General features: G+C 37.1%; 1 protein-coding gene across 3 annotated transcripts in view; it reads left to right on the top strand.

Annotated features, from left to right (window-relative positions):
- Nucleotides 1-26,340, top strand: part of AKT3 (AKT serine/threonine kinase 3) — a 145,032-nt gene that overhangs the window by 57,067 nt on the left and 61,625 nt on the right. For 2 of the 3 annotated variants that reach the window (XM_056486306.1, XM_056486305.1), the window contains exon 3: nucleotides 20,508-20,633. In XM_056486306.1, coding sequence (XP_056342281.1) covers nucleotides 20,508-20,633 — 126 coding nt within the window. Of the gene's footprint in view, nucleotides 1-6,051; nucleotides 6,107-20,507; nucleotides 20,634-26,340 lie in introns of those variants that run through there. The other variant, XM_056486307.1, reaches the window with a different exon arrangement.

Genomic DNA, 26,340 nt, shown 5'->3' on the forward strand with positions numbered 1-26,340 from the left:
TGTATAGGTTAGAGGCTTTGAATAGTGTATCTTAGATTTATTCAGGCTTCTGATATTCTGTGAAGTGTGTTTTCATAGGGGAAAAAGGATTCATGCATTAGATGAAACAACTGTGAGGTTTGCTTCTAAGAGCAAAACTGTTAGAAGACTCTGCTGAGTAATTATTAAAGGTTCCATATCAAAATAGAAGTAAACACAGAGCAGAATTTCTTAGGCTCATTCCTGACTTCTGCCTAAGCAGTACTTTCATTGACGTGGTGAGTAATGGCAGAGAAAATGGTTATTAGTATTTTGAGGTGTCTCCAAAATGAAAAGAGCTGCAGGTGTGCTGGAGGATGGGGTTAGGATTCTGAATGGTATTGCTAATGTGGAGACATGGTTTGTGTGAGGAGCTGGGAGCTGTTCAGTGGGAGCAAGTTTGACATGCACTCTAGAATGATCTACTTTAGAAAGAAACTAATGGAGAATGAATGGCTAGGTAAGAAGCTCTTCAGAAAATGTCCTGTAGGTACCATGGATGACAAACTGGGCATTAATTATATCTTGCTGTTGTGAAGAAGGCAAACACATGCATGATCAGGGATAGAACTGTAAGATGCATCTTTCTGCACCATTGGGCACTTAAGGTCTTAGCTAGATAAATGCATCCATTTCTGGCTGCTGCAGTTCAAGATTATAAAGACTATTACACAGAGATCAACAGTGAGAAAGATCAATGATTTAGGGACCTATGAGTATGGGCTGAATGAATTGCAATTACTGAGGCTAAATAAGAAAAGAGAAGTGATAATATGATGTGATATGTTCATGTGCACACTGAGAAAAGAACTTGTGGTTGCAATGCAGTTTGAATTGCAAACCAGGAAATCTTTTTTGAAGTAAGCATCCCATGAGAAATAGCCAAGTGAGTTGTACCAATGGCCCATCTATCTTAGCATTCTGTCTGCTGTGGTGGCAGAGGATGTGCTGTTTAGAGAGAGCTTGTAAGTTTGGCCCTTTTCTTGCTTCTCATTCCCCTTGCACCTTCCTAGCGTTCAGAACTGCTGCATTAGTAATGTTAGATGGTGTGTCTATGGATGTGTTTCACCAAGGGCCCTAACTATTGCCATGTGGTGTTTGGTGAGCAGCAGTTCTGCACATACCTACTGCCTTCATGATTTTGTAAACTTCACCCTTCTCCTCTCCAAACGAAAGAGCTTGTGTCTTTTCATCCTGTCTTAGAAAAGGTGGCTGTTCCAATGCCTGGATCATTTTGTTCTCCTTTCTCTATGATTTTTCTCAGTATTTTCATTTATATTCTGCTTCTTTGTAAGGTCTTTTGAGCTAGTTCTTTGCCTTTTTAATAACTGTTTTTCTTATTTTTTCTTATGTTTTTCTGTTAATGAGGAATACTTGCATATCAGATTTAATTGGGCAGCTTTCTTCCACCCCAGGGCTAAGCCCACTCATGAAGCTGGGAGAGGAAGAATCTTGTACTTGAGAAGTAATGTTATTTTAAAAACAATTTAATAATAGCTACAAGTAATAATAAAATGTTTTTCATCCTGTTTGCAGATTCAGGGGGATCTGTGGACTGCTTTGGAAGAGTGTACAAAAGGTTACTGAGAAAAAACTAACCAAACTGTCCAGGGTGTAAGACACAGCATTCCTTTTGATATTTAGGACACTATGTTTCTGCTGGAAAATGGTAGACTTCCATGAACTGAAAAAAAATTGAGATCTATTGTGTGAAAGAAAATGTTTGAGTTCTTAAATGCTTGTAATTCTTGATAGTTTCTAGTCAAGTAATGCAGAAAATGGTTTCCTTGAAGCTTTTCAAGATGCATAGTAAGAACACAGAGAAGTAAATTAGCATAGGAAATGGGAATTCATGCTTCCATTCCAGTTTCTTTTTTAATATTTAATATTTAAATGAATATTTACATGCCAGAGAGAAGAAAATAGAGAAGAAAAATGATACTGTTTTCAGCATTGGAGAGAATGCCTCTAGAACTGGAGATTCTGAGAGCCTGTGTGGTTATTGAGGAAAATGGGATTGCTTTGCTGTGAGAAAGAACCTTGGTGCAGAAATGTAAAGGAGCTCTTTAATGTAGCAGCTTAAAGAATATGGAGCTCTGTGACTGAAGGTTGAATTCAGTTGTATTCAGAACCAGGATGAGGATGATTAAGAGAAAGATTGAAAAATATTAAGAAGAATATTTTGATACCATCAAAATAGAGTGGATTCAGGAAGATAAGCATTTTAAAAACCAAGTAGTTTTTTGCCAGTACCTGCATAAAAGGAGAAAATTTTGTCACCTGTCTTTTTTGAAGAGCTCATACTGAACTGATGAAATGTTCCTGTTCATCTTAAAATATATGATGCCATGAATAAAAATCATAAAATGTCCTATCCAGATTTGCACATGAGATACTCAGATTAGCACTGAAATGTAAATTTGGTGAAAATTTGTCCAAGACTTGCTCAGAGTGTTATTTAAATGAAACAGTAAAAATCCAGTTGCTCTTTGCTGAAGTCCCTCCTGACATGCTGTTTGAGAAACACTGCATCAGTATTAAAAGATAAAATTATTGTAGTTTCTGTTGTGTTTCATAGTCTTTCTTAGCTGGCCACTGCTTTTGCAACCAGTTTGACACTTTCCTACAGAGCATCGTGGAAAGTTAGAGTTCTCTTACTGGATGTGAAGTGTCTGCATAGTTCAGTTGCTGTGGATATTTTTTAATTGCATTGTTAAACCCATTAGGTCCTTACATTTTTGCAAGTGAAGGTACCTGATTCATGGAAAGAAGTAATTTCTTAGTATTGTTTAGACATATTAAATACATGGAATTCTTTATAGTCACTGTAAAGGCACTTTCTTTAGTGTGCTTTGTGTTCCTGAGTTCAGAATACAAATGTTGTCTTTGTGATGGCACAATTACGGATGTAGGGAGCTAAAGGTGTTTTGTAAGTCACTGTTAATTTTTTTCAGTAAGTGAAAGCAGAAGTGTTACTATTTTTGCACTCTCACCTAAGGAGCAGACTTGCATGAGAGATGAAACTGGGCAACAGGACCATCCTTTTACAGAGAGAGGGACAACAAGAGCCTGTTGGTATCTGCTTGGGTGCTTGTACAATCAGCAGTAGGTACACATACAGCCCTCCCACTTGTTACTGACATGGCCAGGTCCTTCAGGCAGCTGTCCAGCCACTGTGCCATGGGGAGAGGGAAGTTCTGAAAACAGTACTTAAAGGATGTTTTAATTTTCATGTCTAAGGAGATCAAATGGTACACTGCTAATGAAGGGGGAGGTTCAGATAGACCCTGCCTGGAAGATAGACTCTTTGATACTTTGTGATGAATTTTAGAAAGAGTACTATTTGCCAGCTGATGGGGTCAGTAATCTGATCTTGCAGGAAGCTGTTCTATCTCTGCCTTGCTCTACCCCGTCTTTTTTCACCTATTGGGCTAGGGAGCAGCTCAAGTGGCAAACCAGACAAGGAAGACCACTGGGCAGCAGGACTGGAAGGAGGAGGAGGAAGAATTTCTCCTCAGCTGAATCAGCTGAGGTGTTGTCACAGGGAGGAGTAGAAGGCTTAGAGAAACTTCATTAGAGAAGCCCTTTCTTTGAGTCTGAGGTGCAGGCAGAACTCCCTTGTGTTTTTAAACTTCTTCACAGAAAGGAGCTTAAATGAAGGCAAATCCTTCCTTAACCTCAGATACTTTCAGTGGTTTAAGTATAAGGGACTATAGAGGTGTGATTAAATCACATTATCCTGCAGGTTTTAATGATGGCAAATCAGATATGTGTATAAAAGATGAGTTGTTTATTACAACAAATGAACAGATAGAAGATCTTAGTCAGAATTATATATACACAGTATAAAAGCCAAAACATTCTAGTCAACTATTATAACTATTATAGCATGGATGATGTAGTGACTATATTAAAGTAATTATGTTAAAGCTAGTGAAGGAAATATTAAGTAGAGGTTTTGATGTATCTCACCACACTCCAGGCATGAAGACTTCTTTCTCTCAGTCTCTGGGAAATAACTGTAGAGAGACATTCCAAACTCCACAGGAGAAACTCCAGACATTTCAAGAAAAGGATGTGGAAGAATCTAACTTGTATCAAAGTAGACTGGACTTTTATAGTGTAAAGAGGTTGACCTGCCAGTCATGGGCCTCCAGGTCAGCAGCTTATCTGTCAAGTCTCACTTCAAAGGGACAGGTGTGTGTTTGAAGCTGGTGAGCCAGACCAGCCCTTTAGCATATTCAGCACCAAAAAATACCACTGTGGTGCCACCAGTAGCTCCCCAGAGAGCTTGCATTGCTTTGTCTTCTGACCAGATTCAGGCCAAGCATCCTGCTACAGATTTAGTGAAAAATTTCACCTGTAATACACTAAAGGGTTTTGTTAGAACTAGGGGAGTCTGAAGAAAGAGGTTTGTTTAGAATCTACATTGTAGAGGGCTAGAGTTTTTCAGTAGCTTACTGATCATTGATCCCTTGACACACCCTACTTCTGCCCCTTACAGAAATGCTAAGTACATTAGAGAACAGCCAGATCTCTGGGAAATGTTTCTCCCCATAATCATGGATAGTCTGAAGAGAGGTTACTGTCTGTGGATGAATAATCATATCACCAACTTTCAGTCATTCCCTATCGAACTGTTATCAGCTGTTACAAGACCAAGCTGTCACTGAAAACTCAATATTCTTAAATATGCCTAATGTACCTAAACTAAATAGTCGAGATACAAAATTTAATTGAATTAAGCTGTAAACATCCAGAAGAAAAGATTTTGTTAAAACTGTTTCAGCTGTGCTGCTGATGCTCAACGTTTTGTCTGCATACTTGGTGAGCAGAAATGTGGAAGGCTCTTAGAGGAGATGAAAAATTTGTGTTGCTTCTCCCTGATGTGGAACCTGTATTCCCTGGTGGACATCAGCATGGAAAAATGCATCAGCATCAGAAGGGGCACTCATCTGCAGCATGGCCCCCGGAAGACAAAGCAGCGTTTTACCTCTCGGGATTAACAAACATGTGGCAGCTTTGGTAGGGCTGTTTGGTAGTCAGGTGATAGACTGGCCATATGTCCTCATACCTCATTCTGGCATGAGACTTCCCCCCCTCCCCCTTTGAAATTTGAAAAAAAAAAGCTTAGCTTTATTCAGTTGTCGTTTGATCCAGTTCTTATGTCACAGACATGAAATTGTAAAAGATCTTTTAAGAAGTTTTGTACCCAAGTTTTTCTCACTCTAAGTCCTTATTGGAAAGGACATAGAGAAATTATTAGAGAATGTAGATGACTTGCATCATAAGAAGCTTAGGCAGCTAGTTAGGCTCTAAATAGGAAGATGTATGTTTAAGAGTTCTTCTGGCAGCTCCAATCCCTTCCCAGAGTACAGCTTGGTCCTTACAGTGCCATGCTCCCAAATTGTATAGGAAAAATAAGAGAGGCACAAGGTTCTTTTCACACAATTAAAACTTTCATCCAGGTGGTTAAGAGCCCTTTCTCTGTCTCTGTGTTTTGGACCAGTGATGTAAGGATTTGACATAAGAAAAATAATTGTTTAATTGTTTAATTTTCAGTAGGGAGAAATGGAAAGTATTACTGGCTTCAAAATATCATGAAGTTAAAATATTGAATTAAAAAATAACTGCAAGCATGGGGAAGTTGTGTTTTCTGCCTTGTAGTACTTTATCACTGGCATTTCACTACTCTGAGGAGATAATGTGTAGTTCATTTTAAGCAAATTAGAAAATATGAGTGTTACATTAGTGTAATGAAAACATCATTATTAAAGGGTGAAGGAAGTATAAAGTATAGATTTCCCCTCACTCTTACATAGTTTTCTATATCCATTACAGACCAGATCCTTGTATTTTAGCTATTTAGATTTTTACCTAATTTGTTATTTTTAAAGACAGCTTCAACCATGATTCTCAAGGAATTCTCTAATCCATTAAAATAAAAGCAAAGCACACAACTACCTTCAGTAAATCCTTTGATTAAAATGGACATTTCTGAACCTTCTACAGACCATACCTGCTCAGATGTGACAGCATTTGTGACATCACCAGTACAGACTTTCACAAGGATTTTCAAGTCAGTGTTGTAAGTTTCTGTTTCATTTTTGCTAATAAGAGAATTGTGCTGTTTATTTTCTAGAGGGAAAAAAGTCACCAAAAGCGTATCAAATTTGTTTACTTAATTCAATAGAAATGCAAATTTTTTTTTTTTGAAAATTGCAGTTTCTTATTGGTCCCTATTATTTTGATGTCACAAATGTTAAATATTTGGTGCCAGTTAATTATTGTATGTATAATCAGAATTTCAGGAAAGCCAGATGTAGGAGGAGATTTTCAGTGTTTTCTCATGTATGAAATTTCTCTTCTGCATTGAATAAACTAATTGTAGAGTTTGCTGAGTAAGGTCATCCTTTAAGTTATTAGACTGTTTTGGAGCCTAAGTCATTAAGCATTTTTCAGTAGTTAGATTAGGAAGAAATTGTATGCAGATAGCAGAGAAAACACAAGATGTGTGTCTGTTAGTGAAAAAAAGAGTAGCAAACATCATCCTGAGCTTGGTGAGATAAATTTATGTGTCTTATCCAGGTCAGTCATTTTTCAGGTCCATTTTGTGGCTGGAATTTTGGGGTTGTATTTTATAGCTGTGTTTTAAAAGTTTCTAAAATAACTGAAAAGGATTCAAAAATTTTGTGCTAGTAAAATGGCAGGGCTGAAAATTTTGTGATTTTGCTTTCTTATAATTAAGAGACTAAAAAAACTTGAAACAAAAGACTTTTTAACACCTCATTTGCCTGAATATTTGTTGCAATTGTAATATAATAAAATAGTGCAAAATAAATAAATATAAAATATGTATTAGAACTGAACTGTGTTATGGTTCTTATGTGGGAGTGATGAGCTGTTTTATTACATTTGAGCCATTGAAAGCTTTTAGAAATATATAGAATTCTGAGGTTATAAATGAGTTGGGGTTTTCTTTTTTTTTTTTTTTTTTGCTTCTTTAATTTTAATCTGTAAATTTAAAGGAAATACTGATCAAGTTGTTCTTATCTTCTTAGCACTACTGTTAGGGTAGGACATATTTCCCATCTAATTCAGTTTCAATTTATATTGGGATCTCTAAGTTGCTAAGATTTTGTAATATTATTAAATTGTAATAACTATTTCACAAATAGACATAGAAGTATTGTATTTCTAGCTTTTCCAATTGTGCATTTGAAATGATTTTTGAGTTATTTGTCAGAGTACAGAGATTTGTACAGTTTACATATTTTTAATTTATAATTTCTGTGTATATGTGTTGAGTCAATGTCAGAGTATGTTCTGACACATATGTCAGGATATAATTAGGTTGTATAGAAAGTGCAATTGTATTAGGGAAGTTCTTGGTTCAATAGTTTGTCAGACCCATCGTGGCATCATTGCTTAGAGATGCAGTTGATCTTAGAAGCTTAAATCACTTGGACCTGATTTTCTAGGTTGGCTGGAAAACAAGAATTGCACTCACAAGGCAGAGCAGCAGTCTGGTTAATTAGTAGTTAATATTGTCTAAGTTCATGGTGATCCCCCTTCTCATTTGCCTCTTTCTTGCCCCCAGCCAATTACTCTCATCCTGATAACAGCTGTACAATAGCAATACCTGAAATTGTTTTGGTCTGGTCAAAACCTTTTTCTTGGGGTGTGCTTTTTTACACCTGTCCCAGCTGTGTGGGTGCCAGTGTTGGTGCAGTGGGGTGGGACATGAGATACACTGCATGCTTCCTGTGCAGCCTGTCCTCACCTTCCCAAATGGACTGCCCTGGTATTCTTATGGTTGTTGTATTTGAGGTGAACCAAAGTGGCCAAGGACTGGAACTCTCATTCTGCATCAATACTTCCTGGCTGGTACCAGATTTGTGCTAGAACAAAGGATGCATAGCAATTAAAGGAAGAACATCCCTATGCTGAACGTTTACGGCGATTTCCGGATTGTGGGATTTTTATTTTTTAAGAAAAAGTGCTCACACAAAATTGGAAATGTGTCACAGCATGCAAGGAGAGACTGGCTTTTCCTAAAGGTGCTGGTAGGGTTGGGTGCTGAATTGGTGGAAGAGTGGCTGCATTGCTGTGGTGCAAACCACTAGTTTTGTGGTGAATTTATAGCATTCAGCCAGGACTGTGGATACAGAATGTTTGAAAATCTTTTCCTGAACTCTTCTGAAAATATGTTCCTGTGAAATGACTGGTACTCTGCTATTGGCCATTTGTCTTGTTAAGCCCTTTGCTCATAGTCCTTCCTTTGAAAGTGAAGCCTAATCCAGTCTTTCTGTACTCACTCTTCTTCTCTTGCTTCTCTCTAGTTATTTCTCTGTGTATGTGTTTTGTCTCTAAAGCTCTTATGTTGTCCTGTCATTTTTAAAAAATGTCATTCTCAAAACTGTAATTTATTTGTTTACCTTGGAATAATATTTACAGTGTTTGTAAAACTTGGTAACTTTACAAATGAGGATATTTTCATTTCTTCTCAGTGTTGCATACTTAAACAAGGGTTATATTAATTGTTCTTTAGTGGTTAATTTAAAACTAAACAGTGTGTGAGCATTTCAGGTTATTTTTGTAATTGTTTATTAATTCAAGTGATTCGTCACTGTATTTTGTCTGGTGTTTCTCAGCTCACTGGCATAGAGTTGCCACTCTGAAATTCTTCACATTCTTAATAAACTGAAATAGTTTTGCTGTCAGGTATTATATGCAGTGGTAACCCTAGATCATTGTATATATTACTGAAAACGCTCCTAACAGAAAACTGTCGAGCTTCATGGGTTGAAAGTTGAACATTAGACTATGTAATCCTATTTTGATCTTTTCCTTTTACCCTGTTTCCTTTCCATGTTCTGTTCCACCACATGTTTTTTTCATTCACACAATTAGTTTCTTTACACTTATTAAAAGATTTTCTTAAAAGATGAAATAATTTGTGTCAGTCTCCATCCATTTTATTTTCTTGACCTTCTTAAAGATAGCCCATATGATGGACATAATTTTTCTACTCAAAAGTAGTGTTGCCTTGTTTATCTTATGTAAGTTTGTGTTATTTGTGTGATTAAAAATAGAATTTGAAGCAGTTTTGATTGCCATCCAGCCAAGCAACTTGACATTTTCAAGGTTTTTATAAACTTTTTTTTTTTTTCCTTGGCGTTGTGGGGTATAATTCTCCATTTTAGAATCCTTCAAACAGTTATCAGTGAAGGATAGCTGTGTCTGCCTGTAGCTTTCACCTCACTTACAATTTCCTAGTAACTGTGTATGTATTCTGCCTAGTTCTGGAACTCTTTAGTACTTAACAGTCAGCCCCAATACCTTCTTTTTGATCTAGACTGATAGGAAGTATTTTTCTATTACCTAAAGTAGATTCTGGTGTTGTCTTCTGAGGTAAAAACCAATAGAAAGAAAATATTCTGGTTTTTTGCAAGTGTATTATACTCAGCTGCAGAATTCATTTTGTGTCTGGTTAATTTTTCCCCAAATTTTCATTTCCTAATCTGTTTGATTTTTTTTTTTTAAATTTTTTTTTATTTCCCTTGCTTCGAAGTTTACTACATCTTATTTTCTGAAAGCAGCATTTTAAGATTTATGAATTTTTCCATTTCACTACAGGGTTTCTTTATGTTAAGAAACCTACATTTTCCCAGCTCCACTCAGTTGTTTCCTTATCTTGTGTATGAAGATGTGGTTGTAGGAACAGGATGAAAAGCTGGAAGTATGTGCTAAGGAACAAGCAGATCCTAAGGGGTGGATGGTGTATTTTCCAAATTTTGTAGGTCCTTATGAATTAAGCATTTGGTTTATTAACAAAAATATTTCAAAGGATGATCCAGGAAGAAAATGGGGGTGGAGGTGAGGGAGTGGATTTGAAGTCTTTGTCTCCCTCCCGTGCCCTGTGTTGAAGTTCAGTTTCACCTTTAATTTGCTGAATAGTTCCTGTCCCAAATATGATGGAACTGAAATATTTTGTGGTTACTCTTGAATGGTTCTTGACTTAATTCCTCTATACTGCATGGATTAGAAGAAAAATACTTCCTGCTCATGTGCTTTAGAGTCAACAGTATCAAGGAGTATTAGTGTCAATAAATTACTTCTCTGAACTTTATTATGTGTGATATTTAGCCAGTTTGAGAGAAATAAAAGAAGTCCTTGAAGTGGACACTATTTAAATTGGGGGGCATGGGATTTTCCAATTAATTGGATTGCTATGGTAGGCCAATACATTAAGCACAGGCAGTTTTGCTGCTAATTACACACAACTTCTCTGGAGTATCGGATATTCAGATCCATTTTATGAATATGGTAGGGAGAATAACAACTGTAAAACAAAGCACTGTGCATGTAAGTGACTGTTAGCGTGTATTTCAGAAGGGATAAATGCTCACCATATGGTACAATTACTGTGTCCAAGTTTTCAAATTAGCTTCTCTCATCCTCCTTATTACTGTCTTTAAAAAGAGAGGAAAAAAACCCAACATGATTTATCTACTCTGCAGCAGAACTCTTGACGCAAAACAGCAGCCCAGTTCTGTCCAGTTTTTTTTTCCTAGCATAATAGAGGCTGTCGGACTTTTTTATACTAATTACTGTGTGAGCCTCAGATGAACCCCCTTCAATTCACAGGGCTTTGTTAAGGGAGGAGCTGTCAATGTGTCTGCCCGTTTGCAGCTGTGCTGTGGCTTTAGCTTGCTTAACATTATGCTGCTTTTTAGACTTGACAGAAGGGATTTTTTTTTTTTTTTTTTTTTTTTTTTTTATTAAGGCAAAGCAGCCTTGTAGCGAAATGGTTTAAGCAGCTGCATTGTGGGGAAGCACAAAGAAGTTATTATTGTGTCTGTTTAGGGGGGTTGGATGGAGGGGGGAGATATTCGGCTGCTGTTGATGCCGATTGTTGACTTGCCATCTGCCAGATAGGGAGAAGAAAAAAATGACAGCTCCAGCAGGGTGTTCAAGAGGTTGTTTGGAGAGACGCATAAACATGTGCAGATGTCGAACTGAATAATGGCAAGAACTTGAGACGGTTTATGATGCTGCTGTTGTGTGTGCATATACAGAATGAATGTATGTGGAGATTTGGTTAGGAGGAGGGTACATATTAATTATCATTGTCCCCCACCGCCTCCTTTACTTCTGTTAATTAGTTCAGGAGTTTAATATCTTCCCTCCCTCCGTTGTTTATTCCTAAAAAGAGCCTTTTCTTGCAGTAGGGAAGAAAACTTTTGATTTCTCCATGTGGTGAGCTAAAAAAAAAAAATTCCCAAAGCAACAACTTAACAAATTTGGTATTTGTGGACATAGAAAGAGTAATGTAGTTATTTCAGTCTCAGACATTTGGGGGACAGGTGCTCTGCAAGTTCTTACATAGCTTTGTCTGCTGCAAGACTGGTACATTGCATACCCCTACTTCTGCATCCTGAGCTTTTCTTATGCAGAAAGTGCCACTTGGTGATTGTCTTGTATTATAGAGTGTGCTAGGGGTTAGAATGAGATTAGCAACTAATTTTCTCTTTCACTTGATCTTATTTTCAGTTCTTTCTCTGAAGGCAAGGAGCTGGTCAGGCATAACTTATATTTTCCTGTTTGACAGTTGCTCATAAAATAAATTTGGATCGCTCCATAGGAATATAGTCTTCTTGCTTTCACTAAAAATCCTTTCTTATTTCTTGTTCAGTGATTATGGCGAGTTTCCATGGTATTGTGAAAGAAATGTGAGAAAGGATACAAGCATAGAGGGAAATTAAGTTAGCCCAGAAAGGCTAAATGAAAACATTGTTATACAGGTGATTTCTTTGAAGATAAAAATGGAAACTTTAAAATAACGCATTTTCTTCTCTAATATTACATGACATTCAACATTCAAATATCTATACTGAACTGAAAAATGGAAAATGAAACAGTGGTTGAGGTGTATTGTAGATGTGGATTGCAGGCATGTCTTCATGTTATCAGTATGTATCAGGGTTTTTTGTCATTTACAGCATGACTTAAATATTACTGGAATGAACCTTATCAGTGCATCCCACCAAGCCCTTACCCAAAGTCAAGGAACTCCTTTTTATTGTGTCTTCCATCTTAGATCTAATAGGCATCTGCAGGTCCTTGATGACAATAGCTACTGATGGGAGCATTTGATGTGCCCTTCTGCCATCACTGTGGCAGAGTGGGAGATGTCAGGTTTGGATTATGTCAGTTTTAACTGGAAATTCAGGTATGGCTGCCTCCTGCCCAAGTACCAATTTCTGCATCTGAGCCAGAGGAGATTTGCTTTTTGCTTTTTTTGTTAGTTGGGGTTGTTGGTTCTTCTTCCCAGAGTTGTGGTGTTTTATGTGTTCCATCACTGCTGGTGGGAAGCTCAGTCACTCTGGACAGTGCTGAACCAGTTCAAGCAACCAAAGAGATCTCCTGATGTGTGCAGCAGTAATGGGGTGTTCCAGCTCCAGCACTTGGAGGAATGCTTGGGCTTATCTGGTACTGATTCTTTGCAAATGGTGTAGGCTAAGTGACAAAGCAAAAAGGCTGACTTCAGTGATGTGCCTCGAGGAGGAAACGTAGGGGAATGGTGTTGGTGCAGCTTTTTGGCACCTAGCAAGGACTGGGGCAAGGAGCACACCTAGTGACAAGGAGAAAGTTCAGAGGAACTATTTTAAAATTATTTCAACGTGCCAGTTCTAAAAGTGAGACAGTTTGCTCTGTGAAAACATGCAAGTGTGTACCAGTTTTAAGGGGGGAAAAGTCACATAATTTTTGTCAACGCATGTGTCTGTTAAAGAAACTCAGTTGAGTGATAATGCTATTGTCAAACTTACCATATTCTTTTGCAAACAGTGGAAAGTTTGAAATCTCTTGTGTTAGCTGTTTTGCAAAATGCTGTAAGTAGATGATATTAAGATGATGTTTAACACAACTTGGCCACATGTAAAAATCATTTGTATTTTAATCATCTGACTTAATAAATTTTTACTAAGTACATGAATTTAAATTGTTCCTGTTGTAACTGACTGTCTTATTCACTGAAATTTCTAGATTAATATTTGTATACTTGTACTAAAAATATTTTAATATTAAAATATTAACATAATTTCAAAACCCGAAAAATATCCTTTGGTCTACTAGCACTTGATAAAAGCAGAAGAAAAGAAAATAGTATTTTTTCTGTTATACAAAGTACCACTTGATGCTTATAGTGCTATATAAAAAAGAATTATATAAATATTTAAAAGTACTGAGAACATTAAGGTTTTAGCTATAAAAATATGTGAAACAATATTTAAAATGCTTGAGTTGCCACAAATACAGCTTAACACTATTAAAAAATAAAAAAATTGCTCTGAAAACCATCTAAATAGTGCAGTATTTTTGGGCTTTTATGCTGTATTGCCTTATTCAAGAGAAATACTGAGAAATTGTGACCAGTATTCCTAAATGTTTCCAGAATACAGGCTTTGGTTTTCAATTCCTAAATAGCAAGCATATTTAGAAAATATTGATCACCTTTGTTGCTCAGAGATGCTGATGCAATACAGGACTCTGTTGTTCCAGACAGCATGTGCTAATAGCAACTGCTATTTAATTTATTTATTGTTCTAATTCTTATCCTTCAAGAATAAGGGGGAAGTGAGAGTGATGTTGAAACTGGCAAGTTTTTCTTCCTGCTGGCTCACAATGGGCATGGTAAAGGTCAATTCTCAATTTGTCAGGATGTCAGCTCACTCAGTATTTCTGGTATGATTTTTTTAAAAGGACAAAATTGCATGCATATGAAAACGAACATTTATTTTCCATGTGTTGCCAAAACACACCAGTAATTTTGAGTGGATATTGTAGATGCCCAATTTCAAAACTGCATTTATGTGTGAATAATGGTGTGTCTGTCTCTCTGTTATTGAATATTTTCCTCTGTATTTTTTTTTCATGTTTTAGAGAAAAGATTATTAATGCAAGAGGAAATCATTGAATAAATAACAGGGGCTGAAGTGCTGCTGCATTTGTACAAGATAGGACAATGAGTCACTCCACCAGTCATAATGAAAAAACCATGCTGGCTGGTGATTTGAACCCTAGAACCCTGGAATATGTTTGCACATTGCATTCACAGCCTGTGAGGGGGAAGAAGACCCCACAGTAAGCAGGGAGAATCTTTCCATTGAGGGGATTTGGTCCTGCCCATCACTTTAGCTGAAGTGCACCTGAAACCATGGGGAGCTGCTCCGTGACTTCCCCTGCCTGCGCCTGCACCTCTGCTTGCAGGGAATCTGCTTCCCTGCTAGGAGCCCTTCTCTTTGGTCACTACTTACACTGCTTCAGGAACAAAGAATCTCCTGTTTGCCAGCTCTTCAGTGCATCTGGGCTGGCATGGGGGACAGAGGGTTGTCCCTGCTTTCCTCCCCCCTTGCTCAGCTGAGGCACTTCTGGAGCTCATACACGAGGCTGCTCGCTGCCTTCTGCAGAGCATTCACATCTGTGGGGTTTTCACTGGGTCCAGAACATTCACATCTGTGGGATTTTCACTGGTCCAGAACGTTCACATCTGTGGGGTTTTCACTGGTCCAGAACGTTCACATCTGTGGGGTTTTCACTGGGTTCTGGCTTTCTGCAGAACATTCACATCTGTGGGGTTTTCACTGGTCCAGAACATTCACTTCTGTGGGGTTTTCACTGGGTTCTGGCCTTCTGCAGAACATTGACATCTCTGGAGTTTTCACTGGGTTCTGGCCACCTCTAAATATCTGGGCATAAATTGAGCAGTCTTCTATCTGAGCTGGATTATTGAGATGTTGTGTACAGTGAAAGGTACTTGAACTTTCTCACCTAAACTTCCCAGTTTGCAAAGAACTTAATGGAAACCTAGCTGTGGTATAAGCCAGTGCCCACATGTACCATGAAATGTTTCCTATTTCTCAGCTGGGACTAATGCAAGTACAGATGTGCTCAAAATGTCATTCAGTATTACTGGGAACTGTGGGAAAACAGTTGGTATAAACAAATAATCACCATTTCACAGTGTAAGAGAGAATCAGAAAGTTCCAAATTCTGCTTTTCTTTGAACTGCCAGCAAATACTGAGGAGAGGGCATCTTATAAAAATGCCTTTTAAAACCCTAAGGGCACGTTAGGAAAAATCAGTTTCATTTAAATTTTTACTATGCAATAAGATTTTGCAGAACAGTTTGCATAATGTATTATTACATACTTACATTAGATTGAAGGACATAAATTATGAGGATAGGTATATTTTTTAGTTATCTTAAACATTTATTTTTTACAGTGGCTTTGAACGGTGCTGCAAATTTCTTAAAATGAAATTAAAAAGAAGTAAATATTCTAACAGAAGTGCTTTGCATTTACTTAGTGTCTACTGACTTAATCAAATAGTCTGCTGATGCTTCCAATCGTGTGTTAGGTAACACTGCCCTCAGAGGGCCAAGGTAAGGAAATTCAATCTCAAAACCACTGGCATTATTTGCGATAATTTTATTTTACCTGACATTAATTACAGTTGTTTCTTAAAAAAAAAAAAAATTGCATATAATTGTGTGATTTACTTTTATGTAACGTTGCTTAATGCTCTTAGATAAATTCCTTTTTTCCCCCCCTCTATTTATTAAATGTTATTGCAGGGAGTTTGATCTAACAAAAAAGGTGCCTTAAAAAAAAAAAAAAAAAAAGGGAGACCATGTTTGTGTATTATTTCTATTAAATCCATTTGAGTAAATTGATGGAACAGACAAGAGGCAGAATTTTGCTGTGTTCTCTTTTTGGAAGGTTTTTTTCCCTCACTTTTTTTTCCTCCCTTAAATCTCACTTATGTCTGTGTGGCAGCTGTTGCTTCTTTTAAGGAAGCAAGTTTTTGAACTCAGGTTTCTGTTGCTTATCAGCACTGTATATTAAAGACATTTCCTTCACACCTCTGAAACCATTTACATATTGAAAAATGTAGATGTTTCGCAAAAGTGTTTTTTTAAAAAAAACATTTAAAAATAATAAGATTAATTTTGAATTACTGATTAATTTTTCAATAATTGCTAAATTTCCAATGCTTAAGGATTACAAATGGTGAGACTAACAATAGCAACTGCCAAATCTGAGGTGAAATACGTGTTTGAAGAGAGAGTTTGGGTTGCGAGGTAAAGTGAAAAAAAATTACAAACTTTTGGGTGATGCATTTGTCTAAAATAGATTGTTTTTTTTTCTTTTACTGCTCATACAATTTCTTAGAAAGCTCTCCTTTCTGAAGCTTCTCAACAGTATGAAAACGACCAACGTTGCATCACTGGAATAAACATATTTGTGAAATGTCCTGAAGGCAGGTTTCTTGTTACTGGCTGTCAAAAGCAAAAAAGAAAAATCATTAAGGCTGCAGTACAGAGGCAAATAAAGAGGCAGCCACGAGGGTCATGTTCTAAACAAACCTTCATTAAGCACTCTTTGTTACTGTTGTTAGCCAGTGTATTATTAAATACAACGTTAATTAAAGAGTTGCATGTTACGAGGGTGCTTTTTGCATGAAGATCAGATTGAATTTTCATGTCCTTCATGAATATACTGCTGTCTTAATCTTTTGGGTGTATTCTCTCAGTAGTTATTGAAAAAGCAGACCCCAACAACATAAAATTTGTATTTTGTGTGTATGTATTTATTGTCTCTATGTATCAGCAAGATGCATATTCTAGTGCCACTTTCCTCAAGTAGCTTAAAAAACTTTGCCTAGAATTAAAATGATGTAGGAATTACTTGGCTTTCTTTGCTGCGGTAGTTGCAATTAGAGACCTCTTCTTACTGTCTAATAAACAGATCCTGAAAGAATGTGGTTTTCAACTTAGAAGGGTGTAAATTTAGGCAAAACAATAATTTATCTTACATTAACTCAGCAGGAAGCAGGGTACAAACCGATTATCGCTCCATGGCAGATCCACTGCTTTTTTAAATACTGCAGCTCCATTCTATTAAATTGTCAGTATGTCTTGTGGTTTGGTTTGCCTGCCTGGACTTCTCCTCTCTCATATCATTACTACTTTTCACTTGATTTAAGAAATTTCACATGAGAATTTCCTCTAGGTTGCTTGTGTTGAGGTATTTAATAAACATACATTCCAAGTATCTTTATAGTGATTTAGTATTGATAATACTGGGAAATACACTTTTTTTTTTTTTTTTTAATGCAGGGCTGCTAAGTTAGAAGACATGTGGAAGTGTTTTTTCTTTTCAAATGCTCTGCTTTGCTCTAGCATTTTTTGTGTGGAGAATTTCTTTCAAGGCAAATCAGTAAGCACGTTTATTAAGAAGTATGGACTAAAATGTTTTTCTATCTTTAGGCAGATTGTGTGAAAGGAATGCAGTAATAAGAGAGCACCTAGAGAGCATCTTGAGAGCCCTTAACCCACTTGAACAGCTAAGTGAACTGTTCACTGATATCACCATTTAGTCTTCAAAAGTGTTCACCCATTATTTAATTAAATTACAAAGTAAATATAGGGCAGATGATAAATTTTCACATATAGGCCTTGGAGAGGAATTGGAATATTGGTATTTTCAAGACAAAACCAAGGTTTGTGTGTATATGTATTCGTATGGATGTTTTGAAAAAGTAGTCTGACTATGATTCATGTTGGGAAACCACTTCTTCTTCAAAGAAGAAATATGTCTGTGAAAGAAATATATGGATCCTTATGAAGCCATAGTGTTTTACACTTGCTTTTAAATTTCTTTTTCTGTGTCTGGCTGTAGTCTGTAGAGTGAGAACAGGGATACAGCTATGCTCATAGGTAAATTGGTATTTATCTCTCCTATGATTGGCTTCTATCCAGAGTTGCTAACTCTCTTCAGAGGAGCTTGAAAGTGCTATTCAGCTCTTCCAATGCTTCTTCTCCAGAAGAAGCTGAATAATTCAGTAGGTGATTAAAACTCTGTCCAGTTTTCTGATTAAGGGAGTCTGTGTTTGGCTGCTCCTGGGTACCCAACCTGAGGTGTTGTCTTAAGCAGTGAAGAGGGAGTAAGGATTGGAGAAGAGTGTGTTGAGTCTGTCTCTAAGGCCACCAGTTAGAATGGTCTCCTTTTCCAGGAGGTTTCATTCTGGAGAGTGTATGGAAGCAAATAAAGGCTGCCCTTCTGTCCTGAGTGACTCTTAAGTGCACTTAGCCTATCAGCCCTGATCCTTAGAGCAGCCTGCTTATCTCCCTCTCCAGTTTATTCCTGGCAGAAAGGAGGGACTCTCTTTGAAACCTGACCCCTTGGATGGCTGGTCTGCTTTAGGCTTGTTGAGATCATCTCCATGCTGTTCTTAAATTCTTGAGCAGGTTTAGGTGACTGACTTCTAGATAAGACTAAGATCTGGATAGATTGCAAATCCAGTAACAGGCACTTACAATGAAATCAGATATAATTTACTAGAAAAATACAGAAGATTATAATTTCTTTAAGGATGCAGCTAAGATGTTAATATTTTTAAAACTTGTATACGTAAGGTTTTGTTTTGGCTTCAACTGTTGACTCCATGCAGATTTCAGAAAATTTGTTGCAGGGCATATTTTAAATATTTTTAAAATAAGACTCATACCTTTACTTAAGCCTGTGATTATTTCATGTTCAAGTATTCAGCAAACTTAATTTTCAGCATTTTCATGTAATGATGATACAGTTTTTCATTGTTGTTGGTATTAATGTTACACATTTATTTTCCCAAGCTGCACTTGTGTTTCTTCTTCAGCTTGTACCTGTTTGTTTTGTTTTGGGGTTTTTTTTGCATGCTTTCATGTTAACTGGGATTTCCTGCTGTGAAATGAGTTCAGACTGGCAGTATCATTAGGGATGTTCCCAGCCAAACTAGAACCAGAGGCTCTAGTTTGAGATACAGCTCTGCATCAGTACAAAAGTAACTAGTGGCATATCTACTCTATTCACTTAGTGGTCAGATTAAGTCACACTTGGACTTTTTAAATTCTTTCTACCTATGTGAAAATGTCTGTATTGCAAAGTCAAGCAAGTACCCTGCTATCTGGAAGCAGGACTAAACAGGAAGAGGTTTGCTACATAAGCCAGCCTGAATAGCCCTGTGTTAATTGTCTTCTCCATCTTGTATTCCCTACTTGCCTTCTCTGCTTAAATACATGAAAATTGGACATGTTAGTGGCTGCAGTTGGATTTGTTAAGTCATGGGTATTGCCAAAATCCTTACAAGCTGTGCTCAGGTTCCTCAAGGCCCTAACAGCAATTCCCATGTTGAACTTCAGTGACAATTAGTTGATTGCTATGATGGAAAGGTGAAGGTGCAGTTAATGAATTCTTAGATTACCCTTCAGTGAAGTAACCTCCATGTTAGAGGGATGTAAACTTCTTCCTGACTTTGAATGGCCTAAAAGCTGTGTAGCTGTAGCTAACAAGGTGCTGAGCTGATAAAGGGCACTGCCAGGCTGGGGCTTAGCCCAGGAGCAGTGCAGCCCCTGGCATGGTTCGTTCTGAGCATCTTACAAGTGGTGAGAATTCCTAGGTTCCTTGATGGAAATTCTGCATTGTTAATACACTCTTTTTTTCTCTGAAAATTTTCACTTGTATAATGATGAAGCAGTTACTTTATTTAAAGTCGTAGTAAAAGTCATTATTTACTGTGCAGAATTTATAGATATCAAAGATGAGGGAAGTTGGGCAAATCTAAACTAACCTGTACTGAACTGAGTAATTGCACTCTAAAAATGAAATTGTTGCTGATTTCTGGTGTGGCATTCTAAAGTGTAATAAAATTAAGGAAATTTTTCACCCTTAATAGCAAATAAGTGGCATTAATTAAGGGTTGTGTGTTCTGTATGTTTCTGATCCTAAATTCCTCATAGACTCAGAATGCAGAATCTTTTGCTCAGGCTGGGGTAGGGGAAAGGTGACATGACAGGTTTCCTGATGGACTTACCTCTTAGAAGGCAATTGACTTCTACTTTTTCTGGTTTATTCCTTTTGTTTTCAGTTATATTTTCAAAGTATATTTTGTGTAGGTTTTTCCATTTCCCCCAATTTCCTTGTATTTGCTTAGTGTATGTTTTGAGAAAATTAATGACTTTTTGGTTTGGCTCAGCAGGGTAAGAGTTCTATCTTGGAGCAGTTTACATTTCATTTGGTTGTTAGAAGTCAAGATGTAGAGTCTGTTTCTTTTCCCTGAAAAAGAAAAAATTATTTATGGTGTAAGCATGCAGGATTTTTCAAAAGTATAGTGTGATAAAATTCAGAATTATACAATATTAGTATACCATACTTACAGCTTCTTATTCCAGAGGCATTGTTGTACAGTCCAGGCTTACCACTGCAATTCAGTTTTTCCTTCTTTTGGACAGAGTTAAGGCTTTGTCTGTAAATTGAAAACATCTGAAAAGATTTTGATATAATTAATGTTTGATACTGATAATATGGTATGTTTTTTAGTATTCAAGTTTGGGGTTTTTTTCTGCAGTGCTAATGAACTTTTTTTTCCTTCTCCTTTAGGAGAATATATAAAAAACTGGCGGCCAAGATACTTCCTGCTGAAGACAGATGGCTCTTTCATAGGCTATAAGGAGAAGCCCCAGGATGTGGATCTGCCATATCCACTCAACAACTTTTCAGTGGCAAGTATGTATTTCCAGTATTTATTATTCTCTCAGCATATTGACAGATTATCTGCTACATATTGCTTCGTATATAATTCAGAATTTATTGGTAACACTGCAAGTTTAATGCCATGTGCCGTACTAATGCACCACTAATCTTACATCCAGCTCTACAAGATGTATTTACAGTAGCATGGAAAAACCATGCAATGGTTTTTGAATGTTTTTTGGAAGTCTAAGTTCTCATTTTTTGTGTGTGTGTGTCTGAAGTGTCTCTAAACAACAATGACATTTGACAAATGATTGCTATAAGAAGAAAATTCCTGGAAAGCTTACCTTGATTTAGATCACTGACCTCTTTTCTGTTTTTCATTAGTGTCTCTGAATTCACTTGAAAACTCAAATTAATTAGAAAATTATCTAGACTTTCAAATGACACAAAATCATGCTAAGTTATTTTTCTCTTGGATAATCAGGTAATCAGCTCTCCAGCCTGGTTAATGAGTAATTTCAAGCAATCAGACAATTTGCATATATTAACAAAGCTACAAAGTGTGTATCTGTTGGATAAAGTCAAGATTGCATGTTTTCCAAGAATGTTTCTAAAAGACAAATTTGTAGGGTTTTTCATCTGTCAGAGTGAGATTGGTGAGCATTTCTGAACAGAAATGAAAGTATTTAAGAAAAAAATTAAGGGGCAAAAAAAATCTCTATGAGTTGCAAATATCACAGCTAGAAACTTTCAGAGGAACACTAGAGACGTTACCCAATTCCTTTCAAAATTGTATTAAGTGTACTAAAATACAAAAAGTGGCAGTGTTTGGTTTTATGGAGAAATAGAGGAGCCACCACAAGAACATTTGTACTCAGGGAAAGGGTTCCCTTCATCTTCACTGCTGAAGATGGAACAAATGCTACTGAGACCGAATTTTCCTATTTTCTTGATAAAATTGTACTTGAGACTGACTCAACCTTTGTTAATACAAAGTAAGTTGTGTATTTTATTTGGTAAGAAAATAATCTCATGCTCCAAGCCCATTTCTCATCTCACAGCTAGAAGAGGAAAATTTTGCATATTCTGATTGCAATAGAAAATGATATTGATTGTGCAAACCTTCTAATGCTATTAGAGGCTCATTCTGCCTTGTTGGTATTCAGAATAAAAGCAGTGATGTCTTTAAGTTGTTCAAATGAGTAGGAATTGACTAAATCATAGGCCATTATTCATTTCTTAGTTATTGCTCTGTATATTCTAACTACTCTTTTTTAGCAGGTAGTATTTTTCTAGATACTTTTCCCCCAGTTTGCAGCAGAAAGACAATTTCTAGAAATACAGTAGGCATACCATGTTCTTCATTGCATATTCTGCCTTCCTTTGCTGCAGCAACTAGAAGGGTGATCCAAATAGTAGTTCTGCTAAGCAAAGAAATACATAATTAGCAATTATTACGGCATAATTACCAGTGTGTTGCTACTGGTTTTGGTTGGGGCTTTTTTGGTACCCAGAGGTTCTGTTATGTAATTCTGATATTAGAATGCTGTCCCTGAACTTTGCCTTGATGGAAATTGAAAGATTTCACATTGTTTTCCAAAATGATGCCATTACCACCCCCACCACCTCCTGCCAAAAAAAAGATGATTTCTGCAACTAGCATGTCTCATAGGTCTGATTCTTAGGCTGTGCAAGCTAAAGGGACAAGCATGCAATATTAATGGGAAAAATCCAGTTTTGATAAGCAAGATGACTTTTTCTGTTTTTCTGAATGGAAAAGGAGTAATTTCATCAGAACTGTTGGCTGATCAATGCAAGAATAGGGAGATGTATCACTCATGAAAAGAATCTCATGAAATTGAGTGTAGTGCCTGTGTAGAATTCACAGGATGAAAAGCAAACCAGGATGGTATTGCATTCTAAATTGCAAGGGACTAAGTTTTTTATCAGCTCTTTTATCTGTCTGAAGATGAGATCATCAGTAGGGCAAATAAACAAACAAGATTGCTGTATGAGTGAATCACATCTCATGGGAAGTACCTGGTAAATGTCAAGAACTGGTCTCATGGCCTCTGATCCAAGAGTTCCTGAGCTGCTGCAGTGGGTTTGTGGCCACAAGCAGCGCAACATATTTTTCCTGTAATAGTGAAGTACGTTTTTCATAAATTACTAGCCAGGCAGATGGAGTGTGAGATCACTGTTAATACCATCTTGATTAGGTTGGCAGGGACTTAAAGATATGTCTTTACAGTCCTATCTTCATGTAATCTTTGTAGCTCTCTGTAAAGTGAGAGTGTGGTCTCAGTCTACTTTTTGCTCTCCAAATGATAGACATCTTTGGCTCTTGCTGGCAATTTGTTATTTAAGTAGAAAAGGCCAAGGCTGTGGTATTATTTTCGTAGTACTGTTGGAGTTAAACATGGGAATGTTTGCACAGTTCTACTTTGTATGATACTTGTGTAGTTTAAAACTTTCATAAGCAGCTCTGTCAAGCTGGCTACTTCCATCATACAGGTATTTTCCCACCAGTGTCCCCTGCCTTGTGACATCTCTTCCCAGGCATAGTATCATTTTCCCTAGTGTGGCTCCCTGATTCCTTCCAAGATAACTTCAGAGTTTCTAACCTAAAAGTTTCTCTTTCCTTGGTCTTTTGTCATCTGTGAATTCCATTGGGAATGATGAGAAGGCTGGAGAGAATGAAGTTATTTTACATACTGCTAAAGGTGCTTCCAGTGATAAATATGTCTTTGCTGATAGAGCCTTTCTTATTGGGGAGTGTTTTGTCACAGAATGGAGTGTTCAGAGGCCAGCCCTTTTCCTTGGGGTGATTTGAGAGGAAATGTGGGGGGAAGGCATTGGGAAGTGTGTGTGTCTCTTTACTTAGAGAGGGAGAAACTGAGGCAGCACACTTGTGCTTCAGTCCATTGCCAGCCATCCAGGGGAGCCATGTGGGCCTGAAATGGTGATGAGGGATCTCTCTCCCTTGGAGCACTGAAGGTGAGACACAGCTGAGTGAAGGGTATGACAGAGTGGGGCTGGGTGAAGCTGAAAGGACACAGGCATGTCCTGAATGGACTTTACCCCCCTATGGCCACTGCTCTTCAGCTTTGGCTGCACAGGGAAGGCAGCCACGGGCACCCTGCACTGCATCTTGGAGATGCTGCAAGGTTGCAGAGTGAACAAATCAATCAGATTTGGTGACACTGAGTAGTGTGTAGGAATCACTGGTTCCTCTCCTGTGGAGCCAGCTTATTTTATAGCTAACAGAACCACCTTCTTTTAAATGGGAGTTGTGAGAGCTGTGTATTTGAAGCAGGCTGTTAGTCCCCTATGCTCATGCCCTGACACTGAGACTCACAAAAAGCTCTGCTGTGGTTCCTTACCATGCACTTGAAGAGAAGTGAGGGCGGTGTAATTACATGGGTGGGAAGTTCATTGTGGGAACTTGGAATCGAGTGATGCTGGTTTTCAGGGGTAAATTCAGAGGTGTGAGCTTACTGGAATTGTCTGGTTCAAAATCAGTTCAGCTCTTTCCAGGTGGAGAGGAGCAGTTGCAAGTAATCAAACTGCTGTAGCTTGTACAGATACTCTTGATTGACTGAGTCATGGTAACTGAGTGGGTGTGCATTCCTAGCCCACTTCAACTGCAAAATAAAATATGTTAATTTAAATTGCTTTTGCTTAGGCATTTATGCAGTCAGAACCAGTTTAAAAATAATTTTGGATTCAGTTGGTATGACTTCTCTGTACAGGCAAAGGCCTGATAAAAATGTCCTTTTAAAACTCCATTATGCTTCTTTGAGAGCAAAACTAATACTCTGGGTAACAGGATGTATTTCCTCAGTGCCCTCCCACCCCCTCAAAAAACCTCAACATGGCCTCAAAATGCTGTTTTCAGCTGGCCTGCTGTTGTGTAAGTGAAATAAATGCTGCTTTATGTAAACCACTTTGATTGTCATCATTATTTGGGAAGGCAGAGTGGGGAAGAATTCTACTTCAGTTCTACTTAAGGAAGATTTGTGACTGTTTTAAAAAAAAACCCAACTTCTCACATGAGCAGTGAGTGTGTAGGTAATCACACAGCACATTTGGGATGAAGGATCTCTAAGAATTGGCCCTTTGCCTTCATTTTGATCTTTACATGGGGAATAATTGGGAAGAGCTGTATCCCTTCACAGTATCCTTTGAGCTTTGGCCAAAAATGATGTCACCTGGAACTTTTTTCCTATCTTGAAAGATAATGCTTTCTAAGCACTCTGGTACAGATACCCTTTTTGTCTTTAAAAAGAAAAAGCAATTTATTATAATATTATTATTATGAAAAGGTAACCTTTTATAGACTTTATTTTATTTTTATTTTCTCTGTGGAAGTGATTATCAAGAACCTTTGCTACTCTAAATGGAGAATCTCTGCTACTTTTTCCTTGTCTTAACTTTTCAGTGGGCCAGAGACAAGATTTTTTTTTTTTTTTAGAATTTTAAAAGCTTAAAAACAAGAAAATTGGAAGGTTCCAGTGGAATAATGTAAGTGCTTAAAGAATTCTAAAGACATTCTTTAGAGAAATGGGTAGAAAAATATGTATGTCTGTTTCAAGTGAGATTAATTTATATACCAAAGTACTTCTGCTTTAGACACCACCCTGTATGCAACTCCAAAAATAACTTTGCAATGAGATTTAAGTCCATTTTTAAAAATGTGTTGCAATACTAGATTACATGAACCCAGAGATAAGACATAACAGTACTGATAATTACAGTGTGACTTTGATTCCAAAGTAATAGTAGTAGAATTGAATAAGTAATGTTCATTCAATATTGAAAATATTTGTGGAGACAAGAAATCAATATATGTGTCATATACTGCATTTGCAAATACACCTATAGAAATTCAAGCTCAAATCTATTGTGTATAGGAAATATTTCCATCTGTGTTGGATGGAGAAATGTTTGGGAGGCTTTAAAATTGTGTTATGAATGGTTTCTAGGTGATATAGTTGGTATCCTGTCCTTTGACTTAGAAGTTTATAGCCAGAACTGAAAGTTTTTATGCTGGTGTGATAAACTCAGCTGCTTAAATAAAACAGGGGTCTTTGCATAAAAGAGAGAGAAGGATGTATAATTTTACTGTCTTCTATTAAAACAAGGTAAAGCCCAGGCAAAACCCTTGCAGAAATCTCCTGTTTCCATTCTCCCTCTTTGCATGAAGGGGAAAATGACAAACTAGTTGCAGTGACAGGAAGACATAGATGCTACTTTGGTACTTTTTGAAGTATTAGAAATAAAAAACTTTGCAGCATGATGGATTGCACAAAGTTTAATCTTTTACAGCTTCAAGGAATATAATTAGGGTTTTTTTGTCATATATGTTGTTATAATATCAAAGCACTTAGAATGAGCCAAGCCCCACAGAAGTGGGATTTTTACCCATACAGAACAAAAAGTCAATCCCTGCTCCAAAATACTAAAATTCCAAATATAAAACAAGTGACAGCAGATGGATGCAAACAGATGGGGGGAGTATGAGAAAACTATGAGACAGTATTAGCCTGTAGTACAGGCAGTGGTCTCAGCACATCAACAACTAATCCATTGTCAGGGTTAGATTTTTACTCTCATCTCCCTTCTTTTCTTCCTCCCTCCTTCCCTCCCTCCTGTTTTTTAAGGCATGGTGAAGGCATGGTTTAAGGAGGATTTTAAAGATAACTAGTACAACAAACAGAGAGAAATTAGAAATGCT

The sequence above is a fragment of the Oenanthe melanoleuca genome, chromosome 3 (assembly GCF_029582105.1).
Source record: "Oenanthe melanoleuca isolate GR-GAL-2019-014 chromosome 3, OMel1.0, whole genome shotgun sequence".
NCBI classification, from domain to species: Eukaryota; Metazoa; Chordata; class Aves; order Passeriformes; family Muscicapidae; genus Oenanthe; species Oenanthe melanoleuca.